Here is a 26,821-nt window from a genome sequence, read left to right on the forward strand (position 1 = left end):
GTGCTGGGCGCGCGCCTATAAAAGCCGCGCGTCAGCGCGCGCAGCGGCGCTTTGGAGAGGACTGACCGCTTCAGCCGGAGCGCAGCGCAGACAGCCGGGATCCGCACGCAGACGCACGCAGCCATGAGCGAGGTAGGTGCACGTCCAGTTTAGTGTCTGATTTTGATTGGAAAAGGAAGATATTTGAAGCAACTCCGACATTAAAGTTGAGAAGGGACCGCGTTGGGCGCGCGGATCCTCCCGAAACGGTGCGCTTCGTCCAAAAACCCAAATTCCTGCCACAAGAAAAAACATTTAATGAATCTAAAAAGTGGCTAAATGTGTAATATGTATAGTTACGTATTATTAATATGTTATGATTATGAATGTTTATTCATTTATAAACAGAGACGTGTTTTTATGCCCGGATTATCGCAGGTTATAAATTATATATGTGACACAGCAAACCATCACTTATTGATTATAGATGCCTACTTTACCAATACGACTATAACTAATACTACGGAGAATGAAACTATATATTTATATTACTGCATCCTGCTGTTTGGGATAATGGTCTTTATTTTGTGTTTTACTGATTAATAGTTATCTCCAACTGTTAATGGAAAAAGTGGTTTTATTGACCTTATTTGCTTTAAATGCATTCATCCATCCATATTCAATATGGCTTTTTTCCAACTGAGCTGAAGCCCCTCAGGGAGGCTGGAGTCGATCCCAGCTGACTGTGGGCAAAGGCAGGAATCCCTTCTGGATTAGTCAAACACAAGGGTGTTAAATATTACACTGAAACATGATAGACATAAATTATTTTCCAAGTCATAGTGATAAGTCAAAGTAATGTTCAGTTTTTTCTAAAGAAAGGGGAGGACATCTAGATAAATCTGCCATGGAAATAACCATTGGTAGTACAATAATAGTATTATTTAATGGTTTTCATTCCTCCAAATTGTCATGAGACCAGATGTCGGTATGTTTGGTACATCTGGCTGCCTGGTCCTCATATCCACTGGGGACGGAGGTTTTTTTGGGAGAAAGCTTGAAAACCGGCTGCAACTCCAACCGATGACTGTCAGTTCGACAGCTTGAACTGAGATCCAGCGCAGCCACCGTTTCTCACTGACGAGACCACTAAACACATCCTTACTATAAAAAAAAAAAAAAAACAACAACAACAACTTTGACCTTTCAGTCTGAAGCTCACTGCAGCATGAACTCATGCTGGATGAAGCAGAGGCAGTATTGACCTACTCTGTGCGTCGCTCCCTCGGTCTGAGCCATCGCCACTCGCACGTCGGACTTGAGAGGGGCGACGAGCCTCTGATAATGTCAGAGTGGAGATTAGAAGCAAGAATCCTCGCTGGCAAAGAGCACATCCTATAGTCACTGAATTATTCAGGGATAGCTGCTAACCCAGAGAAGGAAAGAAAAAAAAAAAAAAAAACAATCTCACAGTGGAGCGCGGAGGGATCGCAGGCTCCAATAAGACCTTATCACGAGTTGGTTCACCCCAAGGAGCCGGACTGACTAAAAACATGAAATCCAGCACAGTGAGGCTGCTTTTAATCTCCCTCCCGCCGCACGCCGCCTCCTCTGGAGTCCACCGCTCGGCCTCATTATGAGAGGCACCGCCAGAAACATGGCAGTGGTAATTGCGTCAGGATGGGGGTAAAACTCGCGATCGGTGCTCCCACAACATGCACACGACCACGAACACCAACTGTCACTTCTCCCCCTCATGAATCTTTCACTTGTCACGCGTGCGCGACGCAGCGTCGGCGTCCCTCGTGTGAACGGCTGCGCAGAGCGAACCTATAAATAAGACATTACACCCGGAAATAAGTCAGGAAATTCTGGTGTCAGTGATGGATTCCCGTGTCTTGCAGGAGCTCGGGTCTGGACAGGAGTTTGTTGCCCTGAATGAATAATTAAATAAGAATCAATGGCTGGCTCGATCTGCCTCCGCACTCGGCTCCTCTTTTCTTACATCTGTTCTGCTCAGACTTCCTGAAAGTTTTCATCTGGGTAATTGGCTCGGGAGACATTTCACATTTCTGCGGAACCGCTGAGGTGCGACGGTTTGACCATCGTACCGGCCATTAAAGAAAAGATGTGGAATAATTGCGGCGCATTTACCGCCTGCTTTAAAACCTTATTGCTATATGAATAAACAGAAGCGTATTTCTCCAGGGGGCCCTCGCTCCATCTCAGACAAGCACCGGCAGTAAACATGTCTATAAATGTATTGCAACTACATTACAGCAATACACTAAATCTGAACTGCTCATCAGACTTCTCTCTCTCACACACACACACACACACACAGATACACACACACACACCCAGACTGGATCTCATCTTAGTAGCTGGTAGTATTTCAGAAATCGATGTCTCTGTCAGATGAGCTGCTACTCTGTGCTGCGATTAATGTGAAGAAATGAGGGCGTAAAGGAGCGTCTCCAGTATCTTTCATGCTTGGGCTGATTCCTCTCCGCCAGTGCCCACAAACATCAGGCTCCTGTAATCAAAGTGGCCTCGATGTGCAGCCTGTCACCATAGTGACCAACAGTCTTGTGCTTCCCGGCCGCTTGTTCCAGCCAATCATCTGCATTCAACTTTTTTCAACGCTTCAGACCTGCGTAGGGCTGCTGTCATTATGAGGGAACAATATGTATTCATACCATGTAAATGATCACTCAGTTTGAGATTCTGCTGGTATTTTTAGTTCCTCTGATGTCAGTGATTGTGTGTAACCTGTGTCATTACTGCCGCTGCTTCTTTCCCATGCTGATTTTAATACAAAGGTCGCCTGCAGTGTCGGTGGGCAGCCTGCAGGGGCCTCGTCAGAAAGAGCGGTCCTTTCAAACACCTTGATTATTATTCTGAAAGTTTCAAAGAAGTGGTCTTATTTGTTACTCAGAACCCATAAACCCTTTTCCCACTGGCTAAAAAACCCGTTTAAACCCGCAAAAAAATTCGGCTCCTCATGGCAGTGGGAAAAGGTTTCAACAACATTCCGACCCGGGTTTTAATCGGCTCGCGTCCGATCGGCTTCAGTGGGAAAAGCAGACCCGGGTCGACGTAGCGTGGCTACGTTAGCTAGCGCGCTTGTTGTTATTGGACACAGCGTGAGATTTCCTTCGTCAAGATGACCCAGCATTGGCAAGATGGCGAGATCAGAGAGCCTCTCTTGATCCGTGGGGAAGAGGAGATTCATCGACAGCCAACGGGGACTGAGCGCTTCTGTATTCTTTACGCCGCTGTTTTCCGTCCCGCTGCTGATGTCATCAACGTGGGACATCATCAGAGAGGGAAAGCGCAGCCACGCAGCTCATCTGCAGGTGATGAGACCCGGGTCTGCAAGCAGTGGGAAAGGAGTCCATTGCTAATTGTTAGCGGGTCCAGTCGTGTTTAAAAAACATGAGTGGACCTGCTAGTTTCAGTGGGAAATGGAGTCATAGAGTAGCAGCAGTAGAAAAATCTCAAAGAAAACAAAGTTTTTTTTAGCATTTTCTTAAGAGTAGTGAACACAACACAAAACTGAGACCGAGGTGAGTTATCGATTATGTTGTCATGAAAGCTAGCAGAGCTTGCTTAGCTTCAAAACCATCCTGTCAGGGAGAGTTTGTTTAAATCTTCTGGTGCAAAATACAGTCAAATGTAAAGAAAAAAACTTTGCACTGTGCATGTTTTATTAAAATTGGCTTTATATCCTAATATTAATTAATTGTTGTTATTTTATATTAATTGCTTAGTTTTACACATCACATGGAGTCTGCAGTACAACAACGAAACAAAAGAAAGAAACTAAAGATTCATCATTTCATTAAATCACTTTTCGGTGAAACAACACATGTTAAAATTTTCAAAATATACAATCAATGTTTGATTCCCAGAAGTAGAAATAATTGTCTCAGTTGTCCCGATTTACTAAAATAATGTATAAAATGTGCTAAATGGCATACTCGTGCAAATGGATTGTGCTTTAATTTCGCTTGTCTTGCAGGAGATCTGCTAAAAATAACACCATGAATGATCCTCAGTCAGAAGTATTCAAATGAGAGTTCTCTGTTCATTTGATGCTGTTTACACAAAAACAACCTGCTGAAAATGTTTCCATGCTGATTTACTTGTGTCCACCATGGAGTGACCAAATGGATCGTTGACACACACATCACTCCGAGGTCTTCAAAGCAGCTCAGTTCACTGCTTCATTGACTTCAGGTCTGGTTGGAATAAGTCCGATGACTCAGAAAGCTCCTCAGTTTAGATGCAGCTCAGCCACGATGGGCTCAGAACCATCTCCGGTGTGAGCCGGTGGACGTGAAATGGAAAGATGACAGCTGCTTTGGTCACACGCTTGGCTGTGCGTTGCAACACTTTGCGTCAGACATTGTTCGTGTCCTGTTTATTTCTGGATTTCATTTTTCTAATACAAATAATTTCACTCTTGCAATGCAATACGTGGCCAATCTTTTACCATTTGAAAAAATGTCACTGTAACTAATTTTTGATTCAAGTGTTGCTGCTTGTTCTTGTATTCTCAGTGTCTTCCCAACATTTCACAGGGAACTCAGCTGCAATACTTGGAAATTGAAAGTTTGCCCATCTACTTGGTAGAAGTCAAAAAAACAAATTGGTATAAGGGAAAGAGAAAGAACACTGCATTTGGAAACTTAACTTAAATGTTTGTATTTCTATCAAACCATGAACACATTTAAGAAGACTTTCATGTCTATTTTTCTTCCTATTTTTAAACTGTCCTTGTGATTAAAAACCTTCAGCAGGGCATGATGATCCACTATGCTCAAGTTGCCCTCCACCTATTTTCTGCTTTGTTGGCTTTCTCTCTGCTGGAAGCACAGTTAATCCATAAAAGAAGCATCTGTTTATGTCTCTAACTGTGCATCACTTTTGTCAAGTTTCCACCGGTTTCTCACTATTACCGCTAATGCAAGTGCTTTCTTCGCCGCGGCGTTACCTCACTCAGCAATAGATAGGGACTTAACAGACATTCATTTAAATGAAAATCTTTGAGATTTTTTTTTGCCTTAAGCCTCAGGCTGTTCAAAGAAACTTTAATTAGATGGCACTCGGTGGAAAGGCTTCAGCCAGCTGTGTGCAGTCGACAAGATTCGTCGGTTCCACTTTTCAGATTTCCAGCAGAAGATAATGATTCCCTCAGTACCAGAAGGAAAATCCTCCCAGAATACACAGCATCGTGGTGAAACAGACGCTATAAGCACCAACTTCGCACACATCTGTTGTCTGCGATGCCATCATTTCCTATTTACAGAATTTTAGAACAAAAAGAAAAAAAAAAGGTGATTAACGGATGACTTGAAGTCAGCGCTCTTCATCCTGAAGTACCGGTTCCAGGCTGATGCCTCAAAACATCCCCAAACAACAGCTTGTGATCTCTAAATCCAGCTTTTTAAATCTTCCAGCAGCAGAACAGACTGTAGGTCAAACAGCGGGGCTTCGTCGCTGCGTCTGGGACAGAGTTCAGATTATTACTGACAGATACAGCTTTAATGGTAGTCGAGCAGACTTGGACTCCTACATTTCGATGTTTGTGTTTAGCCATCATTTTGTCGGGATGTTTGCATGTGATGAGACCTAGGGTTGCATGACATTAGTGCGATAATGATTTGATTTTGATTAAATTTCTAAGATTGTCCAACTATGATATGGCTTGTCTGCTTCGTGGTCCTGATTTTAACAAGATGTAACTGCAAGATGTTTCCAGCACAGTCTACACTGCAGAAATCTGTCAAAAGTGCTGACATGCGAAGCACCGTGCATGGAAGCATACACTTAATTGCAGTCCAGTCAGTCTATTGAGCCGGCCTACCGAGACGTTACATTACAGTGACTTCTAACAGATCGCCTCATCGGACATCTACAACATGCAGCAACCAGAATGTTTCAGCTGGTGCTTGAATGTTATTTGATTATCACAAGTCAGATTTATCTGTATAAAGAAGTATGACCTCCAAAGACTCAACCTGTGAGGGAAGGAAAGAACAAACAAACAAGCAATCGGCTGATTGTTCAACAGAAAATATCTTTTAATAAAGTCTGCAAATAAAAGTTGTGGTGAGCCAGCTGAGAAAACAACTCGACTCACAACAGCAGCAGCATCTTTACTGAAGGTGGAGGCCATGTGTCCCAGGCATTTAGCCCAGTTTGGACCTGATATTTCACATTCATTAACATGACCATCTGGAATCAGAGTCCACGTTTTTCTGCAGGAATCTTTCCTAAATCAGGGTCATCATGAGATGCAGCGAGAAACAAAGGGAGGATGACAAAAACTAAAATCCTGAGCTTAAAAAAGTTGCATAAAAGAGGACCAAGACCTCTGTTTTTATCTGCGGGAGGCACTGAAGCTTTTTCAGTCCATTAGTATAACTGACACAGTACTCGGTGTCAGAATCTGCAGCACACGAGAGCTTTTAGCGGATAACTCCGGCTCCTGAAAGCTAATGCAAATTACACCATAGTCAGAGATGGGAATATGATTTTCTTGTAATGCCTGTGTAATTTTTGTGTCGGGTTAATTGCAGCACACGGCGCTTAAGTGCTGCTTGACATTAGAATTCGCGGGATTCGGCTGGCCTTCCTGAAAGGAGCCTCGTTTTTATGGCGGTGAATCACACAGTGCATATGCGAATGATTAAATGCCATTTCCTCAGTCATCTGTTTAAAATCCGTCCCACAATGTGATCAGTGAAATGTGGCGGCGGCCTCTATTAAAGCGGATATCCTGTTTTACCGATGAGCGCTCCTCCAATCAATGCGAGAAGTGGTCTCCTGCTGCGCTCACTTTAATTCCGCTGAGAGTCCAGGCTACCGTGGCTACTTGGCAAAGCTATTTGTTTCATCAACCAAAGTGGACCGGGTGTCCTTTTTATTAAATTAATGAGATAAGAGTGTTAAAAGTTGCTGATCGATGTGGAGCGGACTGCAAAGCTGAGTGAGGGAAAAGTGGTCAGGGATGGATTTCTTTAAAACTCCTTTATGCTGACTTAAGACCGATGCCGTGATTGAGATCCAGAGCAAAGTGGTGATTATAAAAATGTGGAGGAAACGTTCAAAGACCATTTAAGACTTGTTGATTTAACAGGTTTTTTCAGTCTTTGACCATAAATTAAACACGTTTTAATTTGTCAATTCGCCTTGATTCCCAGTGAGGCGCTGACCCTAATCCCGCTTTAAACAATGAATGGAGATTACAGTGAAATAATCTGTAATCCACCTAAACTGTTAGTCCGCGCTTCTTCTGTGACCTGTGGATAGAAAGTGACCAACGCGGAAGAGTGGCCAGTGACGAAGAAGACAGCAGATTACCTTCAGGCCACATGTACACAACAGTTTCAAGGAAAACGGAAAACTTGCAAAAGCGAATCCGGTTTCATGACGAAAACAAACAACACCGCCGACCCGTGGTCCGACATGAAAACTAAATCAGTGAACAGTAAACAGACCATTTTCCAGAACGTTGTCATGTAAACATAAAACTTCTCTGAAATAAAAGCGAGACGGTCCGTTGTAGGGGGTGTGTGTGAGGAATTTACAGATTTAACCTCCAGCTTTCCAAACGTCGCACATAATTTCTCTGAGGACTCATAATACACATGAAATTCAATCTGCAAAGTCATATCCAATCACTTTAAATCACATAGATCAGATAAGATGATTTATCCTTCAAGTAATAAATCCATCGCTGTGACGTTCAGGTCGACTTCAGCTCATGACCTTTAAATCATCAGTAAAGCAGGAATGCAGGAGTAGGAGTGAATAAAAGAACAAGCAACTGGAATTAAAGGACACGCTTTTCAGTGATATATAGTATATCCGTCACTTTGTTTGAAATTTTCCTCCTGATTGATACATATGACTGGAAATACATCAATTAAACTGAACACTTCTCAAACACCTGCACAACTCTTCTTGTTCAACTCTTAGTAATACATTAATATAAACAGGAAGTGGCGTTCAATAAAATGTAGCTCTTATTTCAGAAATAAAATTAAAAATGTAATAAATTCAGAGAGTTTTGAAGGTCTAAATAATGAAATATGTATGATTTTTATCAGTATCATGGCTTTATAAACCCGTATTATCATGTTTAAACAGAGTATTTTGCGCTGAATTTAAAGTAGTGAAATATATAAGTTAACTTGATGTGATGTCCAGTGACCTGTCCAGGATGTTCGCTGCTTTTTTTAAAATAAAAAAAAAAATCCTCTATAAATGGTTAAATTCTTACTCGCTCATCACTTTCAACTCCACATTTTTAAACTTAGGCCTCGTTTGCACAGCTTCCGTCGAGTTTTGGTGTCCGTGTCCATGACAGCGTGCTCTGAGCCTCTCAGATTTTATTGGAAATTTGAGTGGCTTGTTGAAAACACTGCCTCCATGGAAGCACAACTTTTTGAAACACTGCCACTGTGCATGGGCACTGTGGCTGCAGTGAGGAGTTTGGTAGAAACCAGCAGTGCAGTTGCTTTTGCCTTGTCTGATGGTGGGAATACGTGCTTAAAGCTGGATCCAACATGCACTACAGCAATATTTCTCACCAATTCGTTGATATTTCAACACCGATATTTGCTTTCTTGTCTGAAACGACCGGCCGCGCCGCTCAGCCGGAGGAGCAAACAGAACCCAAGTGTTTTTAAATCCCGCCGGGCGTCCCTGTACCTGGAGTTACAGGCCGGAACGGGAGCAGCGAAGCAGCGGACACGTCGCTGATTCCTCTTTTTAATTACGTCTTCAGAGTGTTTACAATGGGCCTTTGAAGGAGGGAGCCGCAGCGCCGTGTAGAGTTTGATGTATGCTGCCGGGTGGCCCCCGCGCCGTCTAATGCATGCTAATGTTCTCGGGGAATACCACGCGGCGGTGCCATTATTTTTACTTGAATAACTCCAGCTGGAGAACCGGTCGCTCCTTCCTCGGGTTGTAATGATGCTGTTTTGCATGTTGAAGGGAGGAAGACGTTTCCCGCTGGGTGCAGCAGAAACTACCAGGCCGAGCTGAGAATCTTAGTCCCAATGCTGCAGGATTGGTTTTAGACATTAAAGAAAGTCACATTAAAAGCCGGTGATCTGTATCAGCGTTCATTTGAATAAATTGATTGTTTTGAATAAATTGATGTCTGATCAGGATCTGGTTTTCTTTGGCAAATATAATTTCGACAACCCTGGTTGTGATCTCTAGACTTCAGCGGTCCAACTTTCTTCACAGGTTTATGGCCCACAGGTCAATGGAAGTTGCTAAATGTTCCTGTTTACAGAAGCTAATGCAACTAGTGTTTGCTAATCAGTTTTGATACAATCAGTAAACCTACCTGCATCGTCAGAGAGGAAATAAGAAAATATGAAGATTTTAATCCTAAAATTCATATTCTTACCATTTTTCTACACTTCAGTTTTTTTCGGGAACTGTCATGTTTAGACCACTGATAGTAAATACAATGAACAGACCTTTCGTGACGTCACCCATAGTGCTCTGAAATCCCGAAAGTTCTGAAGATTTCAGCGAATTCAGCTGAATGTCTCCATATTGAACATTTGAAAGCGGATGTGATTGGTCCAGCCTGTCACATGACCGCATCACCTGGACAGAGGAGGAGCTGTGATAGGCCGATTTATGCAAAACTTTAACTCATACAATAAAGTCAACAGATGATTTACAGTATGTGAAAATCAGAGTCTGGTGAAGCCGACACGGTTGTAGAAACTAGTGATAGAGACCAAAACATGTTCTGGAATCCGGCGTTCTAAATGTTTATTTGCACTCTGAGAATCGGCATTTTTGAATGGGTTCCAGTGAGACCGGGGCTCTTTTTGAAATCAACACCATCGCCTCCTGCTGGAATTTCCCAAGAATTGCAGCTTTTGTGCTCCTCTGCATTATCTCCATGTTTAACTAGCGGAGGTTGGCGCTTGGTTTAGACTTGTACTTGAAACTAATTCAAATCATGTTCAATACTTTTTGATTTTCAATTGAAAAAATATATAAAAGTGCTCCAATGCGCATTGAGACGGCTGCGTGTGGACCACGAACCACCAGTTGCCCAGGTGTGTTTTCAGCCTTCAACAGCTGTTACAGTCTTGTTGCATTACAAGCGGTTTTTATCATTTTGATTTGTCTGCAAATTAGAACGATTAGGGTCTTTAAAAAAAAAAAAAAATTACACATGATTCCCTCTGCTTTCGTCACAATTTACACCTTCAGACTATATAAGTGAGTGTTTACCAGTCTGAGTTGTGGCTGAAGCTGTAAAACTGTTCTGATTTGATACCGAATCCTCTTTTAGTCTCAGATCATGATTATAACAGTATAAATCAAGATGCTCTTAAGCTGCACTGAAATAATCATTCTGCTCCTACAGCCCATATTTATCAGCCCTCATTTGGAGCCAAATGTTGAATTTTGTAAATACCAGAGAGAATGTTTCCATATTTTATTGGAGGAATATAAAACTTCTCCGTAGATTTTATTGCACTTCACTTTTACTTTTTACCCGATTTTTTTTTTTAATTTCCATCGAAGTCGGTGCACGGAGGATAACAGAGGAAACTCCATTTCAGACGATTGTTCATCAGAGTCACGTCATTATTCTTTATGAGAGAAAACACTCCATTTCAACAGAGCTTATATTTTACGAGCACATATGGCCACTTAGCAGCCGGGCTGACTTCTGTAGAATTAATGCCTCCCGTGGTGCAGCGGCAATGAATATTACACCGCCGCACTTCTCCTGACTTTCCACCCATCTGCTCTGAACCGGAGTGACCAGAAACTCCAACTCCCAGACAAAAGATGGCAGGAAGGAGGAAACGGCACCACGCAGTCAGTTTGTTCATGTTTTTATTGCTTCCAGCATGAATTGAGGACACGTTCAAAATTCCACTGACACAGCGATCATACACGACTGTTCTCTGTTCACTCGCTGCTGCACCAGCGAACACAACCGGGTGACAGCGACACTTTCTGGAAGCTCTCCGTTTCCATCCAGTGGGGACAGCAGAGTGCGAGGGCGCCGTCCACTACGCCACCGTCACTCAGACACGTGCAGACGCCGCAGCAGCAAACTGTTCAGACGTCTCCCCAGAGAGCCGGTCATCGGTCAGACTTTCTCATCATTGGTATTTATAGTTCTGCTTTCAAAGTGGAAGATAAAAGAGGTTTTGTTGTGCTATAGAGAGATCCAAAGTGAGTCTTGGCTGAAGGACGGTAAAAGAAAATGAAGGTGCAGAGTGTTTATTCTTTCATCAGTTCATCAGTTCAGTGATGTGCAGCTGATCGATTCTGAGACCATAATGTGTCGTGCAAAACATTGAAAGATGAGGTGATTTCTTTTTTTGTTTTCACATTTCTAATGTGTTTAATTGATCTCTCGCTTTATATATTTACTAACTTCCTCCTTAGTGACGTATATTTAAAGGACTGCTAATGTATTTACAGTGATATGTTTACTGACAACTCAAACTGAGCAAACATTTTACATGCTCGTTTATCAATTATCCTATTACTGATTGACAGAATAGAGTCAAGCTGCATTAACGTAGCCTTTATTTGAAACTTGTCGAAAGTTTCGAATCGTCGTTATTGACATTTCATTCAACGCCATCTTTCCTTCACTCTGGGTTATGACTAAAAAGCTGTATTTGTTAACGTTAACCTGAATTTCCTTTTGCATCTCATCTGCAGGCTGCTGTGCTCAGCTCAGTTTGCTTTGTTTGATGTGTAGAAGTGTCGATGTTAGTATTCGTTTATGACTCTGAGATGTCGTGACTTTCTGTTTTGGGCTTTAAAGTGCTGATGTTGTAGATGACCGAGCAACTTCGATTTTTAACTCAGTCGAGCCTGAGTTGTAACAAAAGCTGCAGTTTTTTTTGTGATTTCAGACAAACTGATGGTCTGTAGTGTTATCATGCTGGTCATTCAGTCAGTTATCCCCCTGCTGCTGCGATCCTCTCTTTTTTCTTTTTTTTTTTTTGGGAACTTGGAAGGAAGCAGCCTCGCAGTCGTCGCGGTGCTGGGATGAGCTGTCTGTGACCTACTTCCGCTGTCTCCTCCTTAAATTGTTAATAGATCCTGAGTGCAGCATGGAGTCTCTCTGGGGAGCCCGAGCTGCCATGAGAACCAAAAATAACACAGAGACACTGGCAAGGTGATTTATTTATTTTACCAATTCCCTCCATGTCCGCGCCAAGCCTCCTTGCCAGAGTGTGAAACCAAATAACTGAATCCGTGTGGGGAAAACACATGCAGGCTGATCCGGAATCCAGTCGGTGCTGAAAACCAGCAGCTTCGTGTGAAAAGCTCCTTCACCAGGAGCAGCTCAGATCTAGAAAATGAAACCATCTTCTCCATATCAGAGGTTTCAAAATATGGTTGGATGAGAATCTGTAGCAAAGCCTCAACCCTCCTCAGACCCTCCAACTTGCACATTTTTTCTCCGCGTTTACACGACAGCGTTCCGTAACGTTTCCTCTTGTTTACCCAGAGAGGGATTTGCAGGGTTTTTAAAAAGTTCCACCTTGGGAGCTGATTTCAGGGGCTCCGAGCACCGCTGTCGAATAAACAGACGCCCAAAGCACAGCGAAAGTTTTCAATTTTTGGTAAGAGAAGTGGTGTAAAACAGAGCTCAGGTGTCTTTTGGCTGTAAAGCAGCATTCAGCAGAGGTCTTCCACGAAGCTTAGCCACATTTGTTCTGTATCTGTCAAGCACAGTCAGTTCAGAGGAACAGCTTTAGAAAAGAAATAACAACTGCTAAAGCACTGTGAAATTACATCTAAGACAATTTCAACTGTTGGTCTCTAAATCTAAACTGGCTACAGTCTGGAAAGGAAGCCAATCAATCAATTTATGTGCTGGAGGATCACAAAGATTTAAAGGAGAAATGTTCGTATACTTGGCCCAATCGGCTGTGATCGCGTTGACTTAATAGTTTTCTGTAACTTTTCCTTCATTTTTGTTGCTTCTTTTGTCCACTGTAGGCTGCATGTAGTAAAAGAAAAAAAAGATTACTTTAAACATTAAATTTTTGTCATTACATCACAATGAATTGCATTTTTATTTCATGTTAAAATCCTGCCTGTTTGAATTTCCAGAGCATGAATGCAGAGGAAGTGCACAGGAGCATAGTTTGTCACACTTCTGTCACTTTTTTTGTGATATGAATATTGAAATAATTATAAATCTGCATGAGTATTGTGCGCACACACACACACACACACACACACACACACACACACACACACAGAGTCCTAAATTGCATTGATTTCTGCTCAAGGGCAAACCGAATAATAAATTCTGGAGTTACACAGGCGCTGCAGGTTGCTGGAGGAGCAGGCCAGACGGTACAGTAGAGCGTACAGACGGACCTCGTCGTTAGTGACATGATTATCATCGCTGCCATCCGTTTGTGGAGCTGCCGCCTCCTGCAGCATATGGGTCCGGGAGCAGGCCTGGCTCCACGGTTCCTCTTCGGGGACTGGAACGGCACGCCATCTCTGCACGCGCGAGTCGCTCAAACGGCAACCAGCAAACACACCGTTGGGTTGAGTTTAGCTCGGCGTGGTGTTTCGGCGCAGAAGCCACGCGAGACTCATGATCTGCTCCCGTCCGGCTCCCTAATGAGGAGCTGTGCTGTTTGGCAGGCTCAAAATGAGGGCTGTTGGTTTGTTTTGATGTCTGTGCTGCAGCCTGAGCTACGAAATGACTGAAACGGTCTGTCTGGACGAGGCGGCACAAATATTCAACTCCAAATTGGATCTGTTCACTCAGCTCAGCTCAAAGCAACAGCCGAGATTGCCGAGGTTTCCTTCCTTCTTTCTTTTTGTTTCCTATCAAAGGATTATTTCATGAAAATCAGTCATTATGCGGTCTCTTTCATAGAACACATGCGTGTCCATGGGAACTGGCTTTTTCTCCACACTTTCAACATTTATTCTCCAAATAACATTTAAACTAAGAGAGAGCTGTTTGCTGTGGTGTAATCCTTGGTTTGTGCAGGTATGGTGGATATGATTTATTTCCCAGCCAGCATTGTGAACACCCACTTCCAAATACCCCCTGAGACGCTACTTCTTTTCCTAGGATGCTGAAGGCCTGACCCACCCTACTCTCCCTCTGATTGGCTCCTGCTGCTTTCACTAGTTTGATTGGTTAATGTGTGTTTGCCAGGCAGCATGAGGCCTGACGAGCCAATCAGACGCAGAGTCAGGCGGATCATGATGAGCAAAAAATTGCTAACCAGGTAAAATGAAGTGAGCAATTCAGACGGATAGATGGCGTTTCGGGGCTTCTTCAAAGGAGGGAAAAATAGACTTCAGCATTTTCAAGTGAAAACTTTGGTTGAATCTTCATGATCTGTTTACACAACGCTGCAAATTTTTGAAAACACTCCGTCTTGTACTCGTTCCTCTATAGACACAGTCTATAGTCCGTTGTACAAAGCCATATATATTAAAGATAGCTGCTGAGGCTTTGTACTTTTCACATCGGCATCCAGGGGAATCCTTCAGAACAACCAAATGGAAACAGCCCAGCAGAGGTTTCCCTTGTAATTCACCACATGTACCTCACACAGGGGATTTCCTGCCCTTCGACACACTCAGAAATTAATTTGCGAGAAATCTCCAGGGTCACATGTGGATGGGATTGTGGTGGCTGCTGCGGTCAGGACCTGGGCTGGTACAATGGTGATAGTTGTCCTTTAAGTCCTGCTTACTGAGGCTTTAAAGCATGGATAGTCCTGGCATGTGGTCGTATCACACGTCTTTTAACCCTGCGCCATCTTCTCTGGGACTTTCTGGCGACTCCAAAGCCTAGATTAAAAATACTCAGGTCCCGGTTGGCAGCTCCCAAATGAAGATTAAAAAGAGTCTTCTGTCATGAGAGCGCTGAGAGTTTAGAGTGACCTGCCTGAGAGGCTTAGCGCCTGAAATCTCATATTTCCAATCAACCTTTAAAACTCTTTTCATAGACTTGGCTTTATGTAATCATGAAAGATCAGGCTCCTTTCATGATAAGTCAATTCTTACTACTGTTTAAAGATATTTCTAACAAGAATATCTGATCCCGCTGCGTCAGAAGGTACGGTGAACTTTCTTTGCTCTCCTGTTTCTTCAGTCCGTCTAATTATACGAAACCAAACTCCAGTGGCACCTTCTGCGATGCCAGTATTAATCATGGTGATGGCAGGTTTCTCGGCTCGGTGTCTCCTGCCAGCTTTTGTCTCACACCTGGACCTTGAAGTGGAGGTCACAGCTGACAGGTGTGAGGGTTAATGAAAGCTGGACAGCCGTCCCACTCGGAGTTTCAACCTGCTGCTCTGACGGTTAGTGCTTTCACGCATCGGTCTGAAAAATTCGTCAGACTGGTTCAGATATTGACAGCAAGATGTTCTCAGATCAGATGTCGGTTTGATTACTATCTTCATCTGTTCTGAAGCTGCCCTAACCTATTGGAGTGTGAATCTCCACATAATTTCACTATTTATTGCATGTAAGTGGAATGAAACAATGAAAATATGGGCTAAAAGGAGCCGCAATGGTAAATCTACCAGTGGTCATTGTTGTTTACTCCAGCAGAATGCTGCTGACCTCCACACTCGTTTCCAGAATTGCATCTGATTTCAGGTCAGACAAAACAACTGCAGACATCAGCACTGCTTGACCTCCTTTTTCTCTGTTTACCACTCAGAGTGCCAGGGTGTAAGTTTTATGCCGTTTATTCAAAATGCTGCAGGCAAAACGGTCTGATGATGCCTCGCCGACTGCCAGGAGTTTGCATATGATGGAGATGGAGCGGCACCGAGCTCCAGCAATGACTGAGATGGACCGTGACAAACAGCTCATTTGGAATTCAGCTGAAAATCCTCTCATGAATCTGGAATGCAAATACTGTTTGCTTCTCCTTCCTCCGTGTTTATTAGGCAAAACAAAGCAAATAACGTGCTGAAAATACGGAGAGGGAAGTTCTCCTGGAGAGGCGAAAAGGGGACAGAATGGGGATGAGTGAAGAGGAAGATTTGATGATATGTGGAGAGTTATTAACCCTGCTGTGAGGACCGTTACTACTGGAGGCGTCCGGAGAGAAAACATGAGGTTACAGGACGATCAAAAGCAACAATCATAAATGCAGATGGTTTTTTATAGTATTAGCAGGTTAGCTTTTGTTTCTTTATGTCAAAGAGAGAAATAATGTAACAAGAGACTCTTGTACTCCTGGGTTTACTGCTACAGACACCGAGACACAAACACACTGTCCCAGTTCACCATTTTTCTTCATCCTTTATTTGATCAAACTTGTTATTAATATGAAATTAAATACATTTTGAGTGACGCATCACTGTGACGTAAATTGTTCTCAGTTCTTTTAGTTTTTGCATTATCCAAGGCAGTCATTCTCGGTTACTATTTCACTAAGCTCCTGTTGACTGTGGGACCTGGTGGAGTCAAACATTCACACCTGTAGAAGTTTCACAGGTCGAAGTTGTTTCTCTTGTGTGTAGAGCTGTCGTGGAAGTGCTGTTTGAGGGCCCATGAAAGACAGAAAGACGGAAATTGAGTGAATTGATTGAAATTCACATGGAGGGATTCTGACTTGCAGCTGCTTATTGATTCCTGCTCCGCACATTTGTCTTGATTCCCCCAAAATTGCGCCGCATGCGGCCGTCAAGCCCAGACAATCCCTCAAACGTTATTGTCGCTCTGCCGCCGAACGGCGGTCCCACCGGTGCCGCCGGGACCCCGGCGATCGCTGGTGGTGGGTGGAGGTGTGATGCATGGCTCCGTCAGCGCGTGGCACCGCTCCTGCCAGGCAGATGAGAGTCAGCGTGGCTCTGGGAGTCCCGGCGGCTTCCACTCACTTTGCTTTCTGCGTGTAAACAGAAAAACAGATGGCCACGCTGCCCGGCAAGTTCCCCTTCTTCTGGCTCTCGTGAGGAGGAAGAGTTTCTTTGTTCCCAGCTGACACGCTCACATACATTCTGTTTTAAGCTTCAATATTGCAAGCACCAGATTAATAATTCAAGTTTTGCCAGACAGGACGGAGAGAAGGAAACACAAGGTGACTTGCCAAACCATGGAGAGAAACACACAGGTTGAAGAACTGGAAAATGCTTCACGATGCAAAATTTGCATAACTGAGCAAGAAGATGTAAATTTGTCTACTGAAGTGAACCTTCTGTCGCACACCGAGGCGTCCCTCCTCTTGGAAGCCGTCGTACTTCAGAAGCCGCGTGCGTCTTGTGAGGCTGCAGGCCAGCAGAAGGAGGAGGAGGAGGAGGAGGAGGAGGAGGCAGTGCCTTTGCTACTGACATGGATAATAGATCAGTATCTGAGCAGAAACTGTCCGCTAATGTGTTTAATTTGCACTCCGATCATGCTGTCACAGGAAAAATGGGCTTAAGCTTGTTTTTAGTTTCAATAAATGTCTTGATTTAAAAAAAAAAAAAAAGTGGTCTTTGGCACTTTTTGTGGTTGAAAACAAAGAAAACAAACTCAAACTTTAAGTAGGGATGCACCAGTATTGATACCAGTATTGGGCATTGGGCTCAGTACTGCAGAATACTCGTACTGGTAAAACTTCCCCGATGCAGCCCCGCAGTGCTACGTAACGCCGTCCGTCAGCAACGTCAGCAGGAAGACAAGGCAGGACTGGTATTCATGAGGACAAAAGTAGCTGGATGTGAAAGACAGTTGGTACAACACCAGCAGTTAGCCTGATGTCGCTCATTAGTTTATCTGCAGTGGATCCAGGAGGATTTTTCTCCGAGCAGAGCTACACGATAAAGAGTTTTGGGGCTCACACAGGCGCCAACCGCCGCCGCCGAAAAATGAAGCCAATGTGGAAATACAATAAAGCTGTAATTCCATGGAAATTCCATCTTGGCGGGATGCCTGTCTTTTTAGTATTGTCGATTTCAGGCTGCCTCTTCAAAAATCATGAGTTGGTCGAGCAGGAAGTCTTCACACTGTTTTGAATAAGTTAACACCACAGTAAGTTAATGTCAAATGAACAAAAGAATAAACAAAAGGGCAAACCAAGGATCTTTTAATGTAAAATTCTACTTTCATGTGTCCCTGCATTTGGGTATGTTTTCCTCTCATGCGGCCCTGGATGAAGTTTGGACACCCCTGTTCTGTCCTGTTGAAGTGCCCTTCAGCCAGACACTGAACCCCATGTTACTCCCAGTTTGTGAGCAATTAGGCTGTAAAGTGTGTTGAGGCTGCTCGCACAATAAAATGTGCTTTCCATGTGAGGTCCATTTACCTTTACCTTCTCCTTTTTCTTACAGAGACAAGCATCAGGAGCAATGAGTGGAAACAGCAAACCATCTGCTGGCCAAGGTACTTTTCTGATCACCACATCCAGTCCACAAGAAAACACTCCGTTGATAATGTGCAGATTTAAACAAAGCTTGCAGACAAGACAAGTAGATTTCTTTTTGAAAGAAAGCTGCTTTTGATTAAAATGATCCTGTGGCATATTGTCCACCTCACACTGATGGGAAGCAGGTTGGCCTGCAGATATTCGGAATAAGAGCTACGAGTAATCTAAACCTATAGCAGCCAAACTATGAAAATGGTTCAGGGTGACCTGCTTAAGCCCTAAATATAGATTTGTTTTCACATCTAACTTTGTTTAATCCCCTACAAATGTTTTACAAACCTTCATGTAGGTGCTATCTTATAGAAATATACTCTATATATCAAATTTGTTGCAGTTAAGAACACAGCTCTTGAGAAAAACACCGTCAGTACACTAATTAAAAGAGTTTTTCTTCTGTTCAGGCTTTGTGCTTCGACACAGTCCATTTGAAATAAAATAATGGATTCTGCATCACAGCGCCAAGCCCCAGGTTTAATTTAGGCAGCAGGAATGAATGTGTGGGAGATACAACACTCTGAGCAAACAGTTCTTGAGGCGCCGGAGTTTAATCGTAGGTGATAAGTGGCTTTTGCAGCCAAAATCTTAGTGTTCAATTTTAAATGGAGGATCCTTTGTAGATAAATGGTTGGACCTTGTTTAACATTCAAGGTGATGCTTCCCAATTCATCAATAAAGGCCTTTTGACCTTGTTGCAGGAGTTCCTTGAGTCCTTTATGAGAACAAACACTTTCTCTGAATTTAGCAGAAACGTAGCCTCCGTCAAAACGGCATTTCACAAAATGAACAGAACTAACCAGGATTAAACAGAAAACTTAAGTTTTTTGTTGCAATGCTGCTGCTTCAGCCCGTAACAGCAGACCTGACATGACATTCAACTGTAAAAACCCTCAAGTGTGTACATGTCAAGATAAGATGGAACATCTGAATAATAAAAACCTGGTGTCAAAATGATGACTTGATTCCTGAACTCTGGATTTCTGTTACCTTTAAAAAGGCAATGAAAAGCTATAGTGAGGGAATCCAAACAGCAGCAGGACATTATTTCGCCAATGTCTTGGAGCTTCAGGTTATTCGCTTCGCCCTTTAGCTGTAGTATTTAGTGTCATCCCTTCACTGGCGATCACTCAGTTTTTCAGTGCATTTACATGACGAATCGCTACTCGAGACACATCATGTTCTCAATTATCGTTGCACTTTGAGTGATGTGTGGTATTAGTGCTACGTCGCCGATGCAGTTCCTCCATTATTCATGCAAACCTAATGGAATTAAAGCTGTGATTTGGCACCACACTGTAACATCAAGTGTTTTATTTCATGCTGAATGTGCTGAAGCAAGGAGGAACTAAAATATGTAGCTGTGGATAATTCTAATGGGAGGTGATGCTGGACTGAAGAAGAAGCTGATGGTGTAACTTGATAATTCAGCATTTTTACTTTCGTCTTTGAAACTGGCGATGGAGCCCAAGGATACACACACACACATACACACACACACACGCAAAGCGAGATTCCATAAGGAGTGAAACACAAATGCAAGATTTTGGCAGAAAGTCCAAACTGCACAGACGCACCAGTCAGTCCAATCAGAGGACCCGAGCCAGAGACTTTCTTTGCAATAAGGCAGGAGCGCTTAACACTTCACAACTGTGCCAGCAATTCTGTAAACTACTTCCAACAATGACACTGTGGGCCTGATTTACCAAGATCATGCATAACAGTTGCCAGATTACAAGCTCACATGAATACATTGCACTGTATGTGTTTTGGAGGTGATTTACTAACAGTAATGAGAGCATTCAAGGGATTCTAATGAGGGCTTTGCATACGTTAGACCCTGTATGCAGGAGAAAATCTGCTGGAAACTGTGGCCTCATTTTCACAACATTTTCAAGGAATAAAGTAAAGCATTTCTTGCAATTTGTGGGTCTGTTTACATGACAGTGGAGTTCAGAGCCACTGAGAACAAAAAATGTGAAAACACTTCAGTTCCATTAAACTGGTAAAAATGAATATTGTGCTTGTGTACCTCTGCACAAAAATGGCGGCTTCCAGAGTGTCGTAATTCCCTATTCTCCTGGAGTTGGTAGTTTTAGAGTCGACAGTCATCTGGAATAGCAATGTAACTGGGTCGTCTGTCAATATGAATGTCTGCCACCGTTAATGTTTCTAGAGTATTGGTCTCACGTTTGTGTGGTTTCAATACAAAAACAACCAACAGTACCACCTTGAGGCATTTCTGTGTAAATGGGCATTATTTTCGAAACATTGCCGTGTAAACCTCAAACTTTTCTGAAACAAAAAAACAAAAATCATTTGTTTTCACTTGAAAAGTTGTCGTGTAAGTGGGACCTGAATTGCTCACATCTTGCGTTCACCATGGAATTATTGAATGGTGCACTGACAGCATTAAAGTCACTAAACATATTGGAACATTACAACAAATTCATTTAAAAAAAAGAAGAAAAAAAAGATCTGTCACAAAGTAAATAATGTGAGGTACAACACTGATAATGTGTTATAATAAAATCCACAAACAAAAGTCAGGGTGAGCCAGTGAAGAAAATGCTTTTCACCAGAATAACAGCCATATTTCTCTTGAAAGCTGACTTTTTTTTTCACCTTTTCAAACACAATAAAAACAGTGTCAATCATAAATGATGCAAATGTTTTCAGATGTTACAACTCACATTGCACATTGTACATTAATTGCTGAGCATCAGTTCCTTCTAGTATTATGCACAATCTGACACAAATGCCATTCCATATTAATGATTAACAAAATACACTAAATGCATTATTAAAATATTGCCTGTAGTTATTACATACTGAAATGATTGTTAATGCTGCTCATTAATATATTAACTTTTAGGATTATTAACAAGATGTTATCATCGGCTATCCTATTGCATGATTGGCATTTTATTACAGAATTGGCTTTAATACATTCTCAATGGCAAAAATTATTGGATTATTTGCAGATGTTTTCTTTTTGGTTGTTGTAGACTCATTTTAATACGGACAAATCTTTTGTAGATGAGGCCCAAAAACCTTAATAGCACAAGTTACATCCCTTACACTGACACAGAACCCAACGCCACTTACATATTCTATATTTGTAATACCTGCCAGAGAATTAGTGAAGCCACAGAGATTACAAACTACCTGTCTATTCTTTCACTGCTTCGGTTGAAAAAAACAACAACAGGCAAGTTCCCTTTCCCTTTGCTGTGGCAGAAATTCACAGGAAGACCTACTTTGTAAACTGGGCCATGGTATTGTTGGCAAAATAATGTAATTCAAATCCCTGGAGTTATAAACAGTGAAAAAAAAAAAAAAAAGTGGCCTCGCAGTACTTGGCAGAATCCTTTGAAACACATAAACGGTGTTAAGTGCAGAACTGTCGTCCTGGCAAAATGAGTGTTGCAAGAACAAAAGGCTGTTTGTAATGAGAACGGCTGCTCTCATGACCTCCGCTCAGGTGAGACGCAGGAGAAGAACGTTTCCCCTGCAGCTCCAGGATTAGCAGATGCTAACTGAACTTTGCAAAGACACCGTCTTTCAACATGAGCATATCTGAAGACATTTGAAGCAAAATTCTGGCAGCTTTAGCTGCTGAAATTTAACTGAACGTTTAATTAGCATGTTTAAAACTCATTGGCCAGTTACAGCAAGACACCATGAAAACAACTCTATCAAACAGTGCTGTGTTATCTTGTTTGTCAGTGTGGAGAACTGCAGAGTGGCTTTAACATCAGTAATAAAAAAGATCACGATTCAAACTGTGAGAAAAGCAAAGAAACAGGAATTCAGCTATTATTCATATAACTTGTGAATTTGTTACCTTCTTTAGCTTCAAGCTGGAAAACTGTTTTCATCAGTAGCTGCGATCTTTTCACCAATCATTTCAAGTGAAAACAGAAAACTTGTGTTGCCTTTTGGGGGTTTACATGACCGTTTACACGACATCGATGCTCAGAGACGCTGAAAAGACGTTGATTGGAAAATGGCTACCGAAAAGACGAAATTTTCAAAAAGGACTCCGTCTCCACAAAGTTTCTGATACGCTGCTACTGAGCATGTGCATAACGGCCAGAGTAAATAGTTTCTGCACATGTGTGAGTAAATGGATAGCAATGTTTTCTCCAGAGTGTCATGACTCCCAGTCTAGATTCTCCTGTACCATAAATTAGAAAAAAAAAAAAACAATAGCACCCACTAGTGGTCCAACATGAAAACTACACATACTGCAGTTCTGGCATTTGCATGTAAACGGATATTGTTTTAAAAACGTTGCCATGTAAATGCCAAAATTATCTGAGCTACAACAATGACGTTTCATTTGAAGCGTCATGTAAATGAGGAATAAACTGATAGAGGCTAAAATAAGGAACAAGACAATTTGATGAAAGTAAGAATAAAGTACAGATATTTGAGTCGTAACATAGTATTCAGTATACTATTCTGATTCTAATAAATGGGAAATCTGCTGAAGTACGGTAAGTAAATAGAAGGACTTTCCACCTCTGGAGTCCAGAAATTCTTCTTTCAACATCCTGTTCCGCCTTAAAAAAGGTGTGAAAACTTAAATCCTGCCCCTTTTCTTGAATTTTTTTCAGTTTTGTTTCGCTTTACTGTAACTATGCGACACTTTCTTCAAATAATTTAAAACATTTTCCCAGCGTTACAGTATTAATAAAGAGTCCACAGTGGGATTACTGAGTCTACAGTCCACCTGACCTGGTCTTTCTGCTCTCACCGTGCGAGCAGCAGGTTAATGGCGGACCCGGCTCAGAACATGCAGCCGGAGACCACGCGTCTGTTTCCCTCTCTGGAGCCGCTGATAACACTGTAAAAGAGCCGCTGCTCAAATGGATTTCTGTCCAAACTTGTGGGGTGATGAAGTGTGTTGCGGCTCCGGCTCGGTCCGCAGGGAAACATCCCGGCGCTGATCAGCGGGGATTTGAGGAGGCTTAATTGAATCTGATAGAGGTGTGGGCTGCATTCCTTCAGCATCCGCCGAAAATAAAGTTGACTTCTAGTAAATGCAAGTTGAGCTTAAATTATTACTTTCTCCCAAAAAATGAAATACATTAATAAAGTTATCATAGTTGGATTTGTATTTTTTTCCGTCCATCTTTTCCTACTGTGAGCATTTTTTTTTTCTTTTTTTCCTGAGAGCTGAAAGGTCGTCATGAGTGCAAAGAAATCAATGGTTCACTTTCCCGGCAGACCTCTCACAATCGTTTCTCCGGCAAGTTTAATATTCAAAGTTTTTGGACAGTCATGGCTTAACAGGTCACCTTTCGGTGCTCCCATTGCTCAGCATTTGTCCGGCCGCGCCTTCATCCATCATTGTCGGTGTATTCTTAGGTAGCCTTAAATCTCCAAGGACCCAATTTGAACATGACCTTTCACAAACCCTCCTGTATGGAAATAACCTCATCAAGCATCGTGGCAATTTGATTCATTCGTGCTTCAAGTGTGATGTGCCAGGTTTACAAAGTCCCTGGGCGGTTTAAAGGGCATGGGCCCCGCGGAGAAGGTGTGTTAGAGAGAAGCAGGCACAGGGAGGATGATGTGACTTTGTAATCATGAAATATGAATTTGTTTCCACTGTCATCCAAGGGCTTCAAGGTCAACAGAAGCTTCCATCCAAACGTAAGTAGGCCAGTCGGAAAATCCACGGTTTGTGCAGGTCTGCGCACTCATGCACGGAGCACCGCACTGCATGACCACTGCGATGCTTGAATAAACATGTGACCTTTACGGTATGAACAAGCCGCCGGTTTTATTGCGGTGAGATTTGAAGGCACGTCCCATAAAAGCGAATCCTTTCACTTGTGATAATCACATCCTCCACCTGCAGCCCACTGCAGTCCACTCTGTCCGCAGCTTGTTTTACCGACGTCTCCGTGAATTTTACCTTTTTTCAGCAGCATTCCTGAGGTGTATCGCAGTTGATACTGCAGTGTCAGTCATGATGTTTGATGATGTAAATGATGCAAGGAGAATTCAGGGAGTTGTCTCCTCGCATAAATAACTGCATGACGGTTGGACTGCGAGGACTCTGTTAGCCTTGGCCGCTGATATGTGTGCTTCTGCCCCTTTTTATTGAATGTCAGACGTCTGCGGTGACATTTCCATCTGACTTGAATGAGGTCACTCTTCTTATGCAGCTACAGACGAGGAAACGCAGCCCATAAAACCTGCAGCGAGGTTTTATCTTCTTTGTGTATTTCACAGCTCAATTTATTGGTTTTTTCGTTGCATAATATGCACCTTTTTATATAAAGTAGTCTCCTTTAGTTAGTGAAGCACCTGCAGTGTTCAAAGCGCGCTAATCTGCATGTTCATGCAAATAGATTTCAGTTTTGATCTGCAGTTGTTTTAATAGGATTAACTCAAATTAATGTGAAAAATAATGATAATGGTTAGTTTCTGTATACATTTGCTGGTGTTTGAGCTGGAGTTGAACGAAGTTATCAAAAAAATCAGAGCATTATCGCCAGTAAACATGAATCTGGAAGAAAAAAGCAAACCACACCATTACAGATGACTGGCTCCAAAGTTACCGCTGTGGGACAAAGAAGACAAACTGGAGACATTCAGAATAGATTTCAAGATCCATTAAGAGTACAACACAGAACATTTCTTGCAAAGAAATCCACAAATAAAAGTCTTGGAGGGCCAGCTGAGAAAAAGAATCTTCCCACAAAAACAGCAGCGTCTCTGTGCAAAGCTAAGCCGATTTGCACCAAATTTGAAATGCATGAAAGACAGACAAGATCAGAAAAGTTGCAACAGCTTTCAGATGCTGTAACTAACATTGCATGTTACACATTAATCCATGATTATAAACTCTGCCTAGTGTGAGATTCAGTAATCAGTGCAGTTTAGACGTCAGCTTCAGCATGTACATGTACATTTACACACCTTTCATAGCTCAAGTTCCTACAGTCGGTTATAGAAGCTTCTTCAGTTATTATTGTCATAACAGTTGTAAGTTAGCCGAGTTCGGACTGTCTGAACATATCGGTTTAATCAGTGTTCAATCATAACAAAAATTCCAAGCTATATATACTACAAGTGAACAGGGTGGGTTTTTTGAGTCTAATTTTACTGTATGGTGTTGGATTTTTTTGTTTGTTTGTTTGTTCTTTTACAATGTTGATATTAATCAGTAGTTTTGTGCAAATAACAGAATCCCTCAAAACATTTGAGATTAAATGGTTTCTTCGCTGAAAATAATCAATGAATGTACTCGCCGGTCTGTATGGGAGAACTTTTACGAGTATTGAATACTACATGCATAATCAGATCCAGTACCGAATACTGATATCGGTGTCAGTGCACCCCTGTACTTGTCATGTATACTGGACGTTGGATTTCGATCTTGTTTCTCTGGCTATAAAGAAAGGAGATCTGAAATGTAAATAGCAGACCAACAGAAGGAGTCAGTGGCGGTTCGGTAACTTCAGTGACGTCTTGCCTCCAGATCGTCGGTGAACAAGGTCTTCCTGAAGACCTCCCTGAGTCCCTCTCTAACCCTCACCTGTTCTGTTGTCCTCCCTGCCCCTCCGCCCCCTCCTCCCCAGATGAAAAGAAGAGCAACCTCCCCCAGGACTTCGACATCGACATGGACGACCCCGAGACGGAGAAGGCCGCCGTGGCCATCCAGTCGCAGTTCAGGAAATTCCAGAAAAAGAAGCAGGACGTGAAGTCGTAGAGCGGCGTCCCTCGGGCGGAGGTGGGGGGCGGACGCCGTCAGCCGCGTCCTCACCCGCCTGGAGTGGGGCGTGGTCTTTGCATGTCAATCAAACTGCACCATCATGAACTGAACGGAGCGGGTGGGATTCCAGAAGGCGGAGGTGGGATGGTGGGGTGAACGTCTGTGTATAATGATAACTTTACAATATTCAGAATATATGATCTAATTCTTGGTGTATTTAATAGAATCTTTCCTCTTATATTCAGCTGTTTTTGTTAACACTTCACTTGGTAGAGTAGCGACAGTAGAGCTTTCTGTTCGTCCGGTTGTTTGATGCTCAGAAGTAGAAGATGATTAGCTGTCAGTCAGGGGGGGAATACAAAGCCACACGCGTTGCTGTGATTGACGCCACAACCTGGGTCATGATTCCACCCGGCGCCCTAATCAGGAGACCCCGGGGCTCCGCCCCCCCCCTCCAGGCTGGGTGGAATCATCCAGCTTCACATCGTATGACTGAAGCTTCTCCAATCAGACCCTCGTTTTGACGGGGGCTGCGGCCCCCCCCCCCCGTCTCCTCACCCTCACCTCTCTCGGTTGTGCGTCTCTGTGAAGACTTTTGCTGTTGTGCTCGTGGTTTCACCCCATTTGTTGTTTCTTTCCTCTTTATCGTGAAATGAAATTGTTGAGTTGGATCACAT

The 26,821-nt window shown here is 42.8% G+C and overlaps 1 protein-coding gene across 2 annotated transcripts; it reads left to right on the forward strand.

Annotated features, from left to right (window-relative positions):
* On the forward strand, window positions 1-26,167 carry LOC115395953 (calmodulin regulator protein PCP4-like). 2 transcript variants are annotated; one of them, XM_030101661.1, is made up of 4 exons: window positions 1-132; window positions 18,321-18,372; window positions 24,041-24,073; window positions 26,011-26,167. In XM_030101661.1, exons 1-4 carry the CDS (start codon window positions 124-126, stop codon window positions 26,139-26,141), a joined length of 225 nt encoding a protein of 74 aa, XP_029957521.1. In that variant the 5' UTR covers window positions 1-123; the 3' UTR covers window positions 26,142-26,167. The 2 variants fall into 2 exon arrangements, with proteins under 2 accessions (XP_029957521.1, XP_029957522.1); XM_030101662.1 differs by lacking the exon at window positions 24,041-24,073 and having other exon boundaries at window positions 21-132.
* The last annotated feature ends 654 nt before the right edge of the window (window positions 26,168-26,821 follow it).

The sequence above is a fragment of the Salarias fasciatus genome, chromosome 10 (assembly GCF_902148845.1).
Source record: "Salarias fasciatus chromosome 10, fSalaFa1.1, whole genome shotgun sequence".
Lineage (NCBI taxonomy): Eukaryota > Metazoa > Chordata > Actinopteri > Blenniiformes > Blenniidae > Salarias > Salarias fasciatus.